This window comes from Rhinatrema bivittatum, chromosome 2, assembly GCF_901001135.1.
Source record: "Rhinatrema bivittatum chromosome 2, aRhiBiv1.1, whole genome shotgun sequence".
Lineage (NCBI taxonomy): Eukaryota > Metazoa > Chordata > Amphibia > Gymnophiona > Rhinatrematidae > Rhinatrema > Rhinatrema bivittatum.
The window spans coordinates 656,266,031-656,276,027 of record NC_042616.1 but is presented as its reverse complement, the minus strand read 5'-3'; the positions used below and the strand labels follow the sequence as shown (position 1 = coordinate 656,276,027).

At 46.8% G+C, this 9,997-nt stretch overlaps 1 protein-coding gene across 3 annotated transcripts in view; it reads left to right on the top strand.

The window, feature by feature from the left end:
* The first annotated feature begins 1,001 nt into the window (after positions 1-1,001).
* Positions 1,002-9,997, top strand: part of PDE7A (phosphodiesterase 7A) — a 302,593-nt gene continuing 293,597 nt past the window's right edge. Inside the window, exon 1 of one of the 3 annotated variants that reach the window (XR_003854831.1) lies at positions 1,002-1,878. Coding sequence is in view for 2 of the 3 variants with exons in the window: in XM_029591390.1 (XP_029447250.1) it covers positions 1,741-1,878 (138 nt within the window). In the remaining variant the exon portion in view is untranslated. The remainder of the gene's footprint in view (positions 1,879-9,997) is intronic. The other 2 variants (XM_029591390.1, XM_029591391.1) reach the window with 2 other exon arrangements.

Sequence of the window (9,997 nt, the reverse complement as noted above, 5' to 3'; positions counted from 1 at the left end):
TATGACTCACACAACAAGGCAATCACCTGCAATGATGCAGCTCAGCACAAAGGCAAGCCCAGCCTAGTGGAATACCCCTGCTTGCACTCTGCACTCTCCACATAACTCGATGAGTCAAACCTCGGGGATCACCCTTTTCTCTCCGCCAATTGTCAGGCCCTGAACACAATGTCAGCCTACGATGAGCCAATCCGAAGCCCACTAAAAAAGGGACGGCGAATGGGGATTGGCTGACGTCCTCAAGACGGCTGCAAATGTGTCTGAAAGAGCTTCATCTCTGGCAGGTGGCGTCTGACCCGTTCCTTGTGGATGGGGGGGAGGGGGACCTGAGGCTGCGATGTTTGCGAAGGGAAAGGATAGAGGCAGATCGGTGTGATTGATTTCTCCACGGCGAGGATTCCCCTCCCTTTTCCCTTCCTCAGTACTCCTTTCCCCCTATATCCGTGCCACCCAGGAGCCGGGGCCTACAGCGCGGGGGATTGGGCAGGGCCAGGCCACGGGTACAGTCCCCTTCCACCTCATTGTGTTATTCTGGAAATATTGCTCTGGTTTTTTTTTTTTTCTTTGCCGTGCGCCTGCGTTTTTGTTGGCGAGAAGGGGGCGAGTCGCAGGCTGTGGAGGGCGGGGGGGCTCTGCGACGGATGCTTTGAATCTTCTCTACCTGCAATCTGACCGAGGAAGCCAGGACCTGAGCAAAATAATAATCATAATAAAAGAGAGGGTCTCCTTTGAGACACTGGGGGGCAATAAAACCTCCACTGCCACCGTCCTCTGCGGAAAAAAAAATCGCTGTTTTCCTACTTATTTTGTAAAGACCTACTCCAGAAGTGACTTCACATTTTTATTTTTTTTTTTGTCATTGCTGCGAAACGAAATTGCTGAGCTGCAGCTCCGTGCATCGGCATAAAGGAGGGCAGAGGATCGCCGGTGGTACCGGCAGGGAGAGCAGTCCGGGCCACACGGGGGGGGGGGGGGGGTCGGTGGTGAGAGGGGGCTATGGCGGCCCGCGGCTCCGCCTGAGGCCCGGCTGGTGTATTTCTCCTCTGCGGCCGAGGCGTGAGGAGCAGCAGCCGGGGAGGTAGGGGAGAAACATGGGACTGCAGATCCCCGAAGGAGGGAGGAGAAGCTGCCGCTGCCGCCACCTCAACTGCACGTTCCTGCCGCTACCACTCGCCCTCGCCGGCTCTGCTCCCCGCCCGGCCCCGGAGCTGCGCGGCTGGAGCAGTCGGGCCCCGGAGAGCAGGGAGGACGCGCCGTGTCTCTAACCCGAGAGGAACAGTTCCCGCCCCTATACCCCACCCCCCCCCCCCCAGCACCCAAAAGCCCGGAGCGCTCAGGGGAGTGACTGTAAACAGCAGCCGGAGCCGGCCCGGGACGCCCAGAGAGAGAGACGTGCCCCCACCCTCCCGGCCGTTTCATTCATTGCTGCCGCCGCCTGTTTGTTGTTTTTTTTTTACTTATATATGTAAACCGTGAGGTGCTTATTTTGTATTGTTTTTCCTCTACCAACCTTTGTCTACCCCTTTCGAAATTCAGCCTCAGCAGTGGCATTTTCCACCTCAGAGTGACTGAAAGGGAACTTTTCCGTGCACCCCTTCCCCCTATTTTTTTGTTTGTTTAAGAACGGGATTTTTAAGGGGTGGATGTGTTCATAATTGAGGGTGCAGGAGGGTGGTGGTGCGTGTCTGGTTTTGGGGGTGGGGGAGTTGCGGGTCGGGTCCTCGCTCCGAGCCTTGTTCAATGGAAGTATGTTACCAGCTGCCGGTGCTGCCCCTGGACAGGCCGGTGCCCCAGCACGTTCTCAGCCGCAGAGGAGCCATCAGCTTCAGCTCCAGCTCGGCGCTCTTCGGCTGCCCTAATCCTCGGCAGCTCTCCCAGGTAAGAAACCCTCTCGTCCGCCCTCCGGACCGCATTCGCACCCTCTTCTCCTACCCCCTCTGGTACTGGGAGTAGGGGGGGGGGGCCGTCTGTAGAAAGCTGAATCCCCCTCCTCTGTGGGGGAGACTTGTATAGCCCCCCCCCCCTTTTCATTTTAAACTCTAAGTAGTGCTTTCTCAACACGTGTTAAAGAGAATGACTTTGCCAATAAAGTTATGAGAATCTGAATTTTCAGAGGCTCCCCCAAGAGGAGGAGGTGACGGCCCTGCAGTAGGACACTGGGCTCTCAGGACACCTGTTCCAAGTTGAACATCTTGGTTTGGGCACTGTTTTTTTTTTTTTGTATGAGTTGTCAACTAGAACAGTTATGCCGAAGGCCAGCTGGGTTGGTTTTGCCACTTTTTTTTTTTTAAAGCGGAGGGAAGGTGAGATACTGCACCACCTCCTCCCCCCTCCTTTTGTTTTTCACCTGTGCTCATTCAGCTCTCCTTTGTGTGTAGTATGTTACTATGTGGCTAGAGTATGCTCTGGGGCTTCCCTCTTTCTTTGCAGACGTTCTTAATGCTAAAACCAACCAAGTAGCCTACTACCGGTATAGATGTTGCATTTCTTGGGCCGACAAATGTTTAAAGATGCAACTGAACGGGAAAGACATTCCTCGGTGTAATAGGATGGTCTATGCTTTATTAATTTCTTGGTTTTCTTTTAACAAACTTTGTGTGTGTTTATGGGGCTATCAGAGTATTCCCTACTTGGTGTAGTTTCCGCACACAGGATTTAAGTTCAGGGTGTTCTTGTATGGCATTCCTGTGTGCTTATTTGTAGTTGGAATCCATATTCCATAGAACTGTAATGTTGAGTGCACTAAAGGCATTCAGTCTCTGCTGTCAGCTATAATCCAACATCTCCCTTACATGATTGACTGTAATTGTATCCTTTCTATTTATCCAGGAGACTGTGAAGATTTTTTGTAGTAATTTTCCATATCTTAAAACGTAATGTGTGTTGTAGAATTTTCTGTTAATTGGCTGGATGCTATGTTGTGGATTTGTTTCTTAAAGTTACACCCTCTCCTGCTGCTTAATGCCTTAGAAAAGGCCTATTTCTCTGATACTAAACGGTTCTGTGATTTAATTACCAGATTTTCTTTAGTTGAAAAAGAAATGAAGTAAAATAAACTTCATACTTTTTTTTTCCTGTACAGAAGTTGCAAAATGGTTCTGTGTTAGCCTACTTAAAGATGTAGTAATAGAGATCACCAAACAAGTAGCAGGTGACAACTTTATCAGACTAGCAGCTTTTCTGGACTGAACTGAACTCAAAACTAGCCAGAGATGTCTTCAGATATCTTTGTAATGAGTGTATCTCCTGCAACTTGTTTGACGTACATATACAGGAAATTATTGTGTGTGGTGCATTTTCTTCCAGTTCTTTTCTGTTGCATTTAGTTTTTTTCATATACACTAGTAGTTTTTCTGACCATGAAAACTATAGGGTACAGACTGAAAAATATAATTACATGAAATGTTAGTTAAAAATAAAAGGATTATCTGATAAGGAAGAATTTCTAAAAATTTACTTCTAACATTTATAACATGTCACCTGCTTTTTGGGAGTAAGTGGGTTTTTTTAGAGGCAAAATTGATTTTTTTCATTTTAGGTTTTTTTTTTTTTTTTTTAAATACATGCTTTGTGGTTTTGATTTTTTTTTCTTTCTTTTAAAACCTCCTTCCTTGTCTAACAAGGCCTGGATAAGATGGTTTTATAAAATCTGTATTGTTTTGAGCGTTTTGTTTAAAAAAAAAATCTACATTGTACATTTTGATAAGGTGTTATGAGCAATAACACAACCTGGATGAACGGAGGAAAAAATTGTCCAGTGAATAAACGGAGATAAAACCTTATTTACTGTAAATATGATGGAAGAAATTCCTAAGTGGGAATAAGAGAGATGAAAAGAAAATGAAGTTAGTGAGGGGAGGGGCAGAAATCTTAAAGAACAAAGTTCAATCTTTCAGTATTTAAAGAAGAGGAAGGCAGTGATCCTATGGCAGGATATAGAGGCATGTGAAATGATCACAAATCTGTTTACAAAGGAGGAAATACTTAAATTATTATGCAAATGAGTACATAAGGCAATGGGACCCAAAGAGGTTCACCCTGAAATAGTAAAACATTTCAAGAAAGTGCTAATTGTACTCTCATATTCCTGTTCAGCTTGTTGGGTTTTTTTTTTGTTTTGTTTTTAACACTGGTGAGGTTCCGCTGGATTGGAGGATTATGATAGTCCTGCTTCACAAAAGTGGAAAGAGAAGCTCTGTAAGTACCTGCCTATCGGTCTGACCTGAAATGGTCTATTCCTTTTCCTCTTGCTAGACCAGTCTCTACAATTGGGGATTTTCCAGCTACTCAGCTGCTGGAGACAGAGGGCACACCCCTTCATGATCTTATTCTTGGTCATAAAGGGACAATGGTTGTTGGCCCTTGCCAGTATTCTGTCTTCTGCAGCTGTGGACAAGCATAAATGGACTTTCTAAATCCTATGAGTCTTTTAGCTCATAGGTCAACTGTCCTTAAGGGGTGATTTCCCCATTGTAGCTGCCTCCCAGGGATCCCTGGTAGTAGGCAACCTAGGAGTGGATCCTTGCTTTTCTCTGAGATTGCTAGAGGACCTGGCCCTAGCAAAAAAAAAAATAAATAATTTTTATTGTGTTTTTAGCTTCTCTCTTTCTTCCTCCTCTGCTCCTCCTGGCTGTGTATAAGATGTAATAAAGTCAAAGTATGTCAGCAAGCAATACTCTGCGACCGGCCAGTTGTTGCAATTTTTCCCCCTAAGGTGGTGAGTATCACAGGGGTCTTTTTAGGGAATCGGTACAGGGCACAGCGCACCATGTCCAGTGTTTATTTGTAGAAGTGCTCAGCTCCAGAGCTGCTCCAGCATAGCAAGGATGGGGAGAGGGAAAAGCAAAAATGCTGAACAGCCGCAGGTGCTTGGCCTACAGGACTAAAGCTTCTGAGCCTTGCTGGGTCTTTTGGTCCAGCGTGCCATTTTTGCAGACACAATGTATGACCTGATCAGGTTATCCTCTAGGTCAGTTGCCTTCAGGGTAGCAACCAGAAGACTTATCTGGCTCAGGAATTGGGCAGCAGATTCTGTGTCCAAGTCATGCTTCTACATTTAGAGAGAGGGGGGGCGCTAGTATTTTGAGAGGATCTAGAAAAATTGGTAAAGGACTTCGGGTAAAACGAAGCCCCAAAGAGTCCAAGCACGTGAAGGCTTAGACAGCATCTCAAGTACCAATGCAAGGGCAAAGTGTTGGGGCTAGTGCCTCGTCACATGGTGCGAGGTAGATCCCATTCCTTTCAAGTGGCCAAGAGACCTAGGGAAGACCCTTCTGCAGCGGCAGGAAGTGATCGCCCTCAACAGTATTCAGCAGCAGGTCCCTCTTGCAGTAATTCTGGTAAACAGGTGCCTGTCCCAGTTTTATGCACAGTGAACCCAGATCACTATGGACTCGTGGGTTATGAATAAAGTTTTAAGGGGGTATGTGCCCAAGTGTATCTCCCCAGGACCTAATGTCTTTATGATTTATCCTTGCATATCTGAAATCAAAAGAGAAACAGTAAGAGCTACCCTTCAAAGGTTATGGGACCTGGATGTCATAGTCCAAGCCCTCCCAGGAAAAGGGGGCAAGAAAAGTCATTTATTTTGTAGACCCGATGAAGGTCATTTAGCTTTGGCTCCGTCCTTGATCTAACAGGGTTCATCATGTTCTTGAGGATATACCCCACTTCAGAATGGAGTCAGTCTGCTCAGTCATGGTAGCAGCAAGAAAAGGACAGTTCTGTCAACATTGCATCAGGCAGAAGCCTATCTCTATACACCTATCAGAACTTTCTACGAAAGGCTGCTTCAGTTTTGCTTCCTAGGCCAGCATTATCAGTTTCAGATTTTAACCTTTGGCTTGCAACAGCTCTGAGGACCTTTTACCAAGGCCATGATAAGTCTTGGCAGCAGCTCTGCGCAAGAAATGGATAATGGTACAACCTTATTTGTACGATTTTGACTCATCAGAGTGAAAACCACCCAGAAGAACCGGCAAGGGTCAGCCATGGTATAGAAAGGATAGGCTAGGTGGTAAACTACGCAAAGAGCAATTTAAAACTATCTCGGTCGATAAGTTCTTAGGTGCCCTCTTCGATGCGGTGGAGGGATGCATGACCCTTCCATCAAAGAGGGTCACCAATATAATAGAGCAAGTATGTTTTTTTTTTTTTTTTCATTCTTTAGGCTTACCCACGATATTGGATTATTTCCAACTACTGGGGCTAATGGCAGCTGCCGAGATTCTGTCCTCTAGGACAGAGCACACAAACACCCGTTTTAACAGTTGCTGCTAGCCTGCTAATTTCCAGCTTCCCAGACCATTGCCTCTGGGTCCTCTGCATGATGGAGGAGAATCTGGACTGGTGGTTGAATCCCTCCAACCTCATGAAAGGGGTTAACTTATAACTATCCGGCTGCATCATTCCAATCACAGATACGAGCCTGATTGGATGGGGAGCACATTCCCAGGGCTGACTGGCACAAGGCAACTGGTCAGAAGAAGAAGCTATATGGCCAATAGACAGATTAGAAAAGGTCCATTAACTTCTAGATTAAATAGTGGCATTTCATACATTCTTATCAGGGTAAAGAGGAAGGTATTCAAAATTCTCTGAAAGTGGAATGGCATATGTGAACAAGCAATGGGGGGGGCACTTGTAGCTCCAGACTTGTGGAAGAAACGAGCAGGATATTCATTTTGGGCAGAGAAGAACCTACACCAGTTGTCAGCATCTTGTATTGCTGGAAAGGAAAATGTTCAAACAGACTTTCTCAGTAGAAACAAGCTGGAGCTAGGAGAATGGGAGCTCAGTAGGAGGCCTTCCAGATGTTAGTGGAACAATGGAGACTGATAGCTGTGGACTTAATGGTGACCTGAGCCAGTACCAAAGCAACAGATCCTTCAGTTGATGAAAGGAGGTAGGATCCAGTGGGATAATGCCTTAATCCAGCCTTGGCCAAAGGGCATTTTCCTATATGTACTTCCACCTTGGCCCCTGATAGGAAAAGTGATTGAAAAAGATAGAAGATCACCTCTCAAAGGTGATACTGGTGGCTCTGGTTTGGCCAAGGAGACCTTGGTATGCAAGATCTAATAAGGTTTTTAGCGGGGACCCCTCCTGCAATTCCCCAGAAACTGAGATTGCTCCTGGACCCTGTCACAGCAATGGAGGACCCATCTCCATCTTGTCTTAATATCTATTGCTCAGGCAGTCGTAATGATAATTCTGAAAGCAAACAAAACATTTATTCTCATTGGCCTATTTTGAGTTGGAAGGTTATTTAATGCTTATTGCCAGGAGCATAAGACTTCCCATGGAAGTCTGATATCCCACAAATCCTAGACTTCTTGCAGAAGGGCATGGATAAAGGTCTACCATTTAATTCACTGATGGTGAAAACGACAGCTATATCATGTTATAAGGGTCACATCAAAGGTAGCCGTACACACAGATGTGTTGCACTTTTTTTTTTTTAAAGGGTGAAGCGGATATGACAAATCTTCAGATCGATTTTTCCTCCTTTGGGTCTTAATGTGTTCCTCAGAACATTAGTAGGTTCACCCTCTGAACCCTTGAAGCAAGCATCCCTCATTGAAAGCTACCTCTTTGGTAGTGATTTGTTCTGTCAAACACACTTCAGAATTGCAGGCTCTCTCATGTAGAAAACCCTTCTTATAATGTAATGTTATAAAGTTTGTGAAAATTCAATAAAATATAAATGAAGAAAAAAAAAGAAAACCCTTCTTAGTGATTTATCTCAGTCACCTTACGACCGGTGGCCTCATTTCTTCCTAAGATAGTATCTCTCTTCCACCTGAATCGGTTAGTGTCACTACCAGCATTTTAGAAGAAAGGAATAGGAGTAAGGATGAAAGATTGCACCTCCAGCATGTACTGTTCGGAGAACCATAAAAGGGAGAAGCAATCACCTCAGTATAAATACTCAACAATATGCAAGTGCCAGTTGCACTCCATGTACACTCTGCAAGGGTGCCGACCTCATCTTGGGCAAAAGTATAATCTTTCTTAACCAGGCGAGATTTGAAGGGCAGCCCAAGAAAGCCAGAAGGCACTCTCTCTCTTTGCACAGCCTGCCACATAAGACCTGCGCAGCCTGAATTGGAGTCCTGCCTTTGTCAACACTGCGAAAAAGCCCAGGGGGAACCAAAGCCTGGCCCCTTACTGTCGGGAGATGGCTCCGGAACTACTGACATTAACTCCCCCGGAACTATGCATCTCAGAGATGGCTTCCCCACAGGAGGGCACCTCGGGGGTTAACATGGACCCAGGGACCTTCTCCGTGTTGGAATTTTTCCAAGCGCTGCAAGCCTTCGTTCAGGCACAGTCAACCCCAGCTGCGCCCCAGGCTCAACCCCTGCCGGAAGCACAAGATCCTCCCGGCCCGGCTCTGCCTCGAGACATGCCTTGCCTAACCAAGAACTTCCCTAACAGGGACCCAGACACCTCAGATGATGAGTGACTTCCTGGAAGAAGGAGAAATCCCTCCAGGAATGGAACCTTACTGAACCATGCTTCGCTTCTCCACATACGAATTACCAGCCCTTGTTTCCCAGACTCTGGGTATTCCTGGCACGGATCCTATGGCGGAACCAAAGAAGAACCCCATCTTGGTGTCCCTTTGTAAGGCCTCATGCTACTTTCCAATGATGGAAGCCATCCAGGAACCCTCTAGAACCAGTGACCAAGGAACGTCTGCATTTCCTGAAAGTGGACGCTATGGTCTGTGCTGTCTCAAAGCGAACAATGATTCCCATTGAGGGAGGGGCTGCATTGAAGGACACTCAAGTCAGACTATTGGAATCCATCCTTAAGCAGGCCTTTGACGCAACAGCAGTGACACTGCAGATTGCTTCTTGCTGTGCACTGGTGGCACATTCCTGCTTGCTCCTCTCGAGAGAGGCTAATAACTCCGTAACGAATACCGGTGAGATGATGGAAGCTGCAGCAGCCTTCCTCACGGAAGCAAGCTCAGACCTGGTGCACACCTCAGACAGGGGTGTTGCCTCGGTAGTGGCAGCCAGAAGACAACTATGGCTACGGAATTGGTCTGAAGACGTGACATCTAAGGCGAATCTCACAAGAATGCATTTTAAAGGATCTCTTGTTGGGAAGCAAATTGGAGAAGTTAGCCAGCAAATGGGGTGAATCCCCAGTGCCTTGGCTACCAGAAAATAGGAGTAAAAGATCTCAACATCCCTCCCCCAGAAGAACCAAGGGCAGAGGATTGCAGTGCTTTAGACCCTACAGGAACTCACAGTTCCAGGCATCTTGTCTCTCCGGAAGGTGCCAGTCCTTTCGGAACAGACAGACCAAGAGGGGAGAAGGCCCAGGGGCAGGCTCCAGCCATGCTCCACAATGAGAAGGGGCCGACCCATCCACAGGAAGAGGATATAGGGGGTCGACTTTCCCTCTTCTACCAAAGATGGGTAGAGATAACGGACAAATGGATTCTAAACATCATTCGAGAAAGTTTCTCTCTAGAGTTCCGCAGCATCCCTCGAGACATTTGTCACCCTGCCACTCCCATTCCAAGAGGCTGGCGGTAGAAACTACTCAGTCTGAAGGCAATAACCCCGGTTCCCATGCCCCAACAAAATACGGGGCGCTATTCCATCTATTTTATCGTTCCCAAGAAGGAAGGATTTTTCCAGCCCATCTTGGATTTTAAGAATGTCAACTGCCATCTGAGGATTCTACACTTCCGCATGGAAACTCTTCACTCCGTAATAATGGCGGTACAATCAGGAGAGTTTCTAACCTCCCTGGATGTTTTCGAAGCCTACCGTCACATGCTAGTCCATCAGGATCACCAGCGCTTCCTGCTCTTTGCGATACTGGGTCACCATTACCAGTTCAGAGCACTGCCCTTCGGCCTAGCAACCGCCCCCAGAACCTTCATCAAAATCATGGTGGTCGTGGCGGCAACACTGAGGAAGGAAGGGATCTTGATACACCCTTACATGGATGATTGGCTAATCAGTGCAAAGTC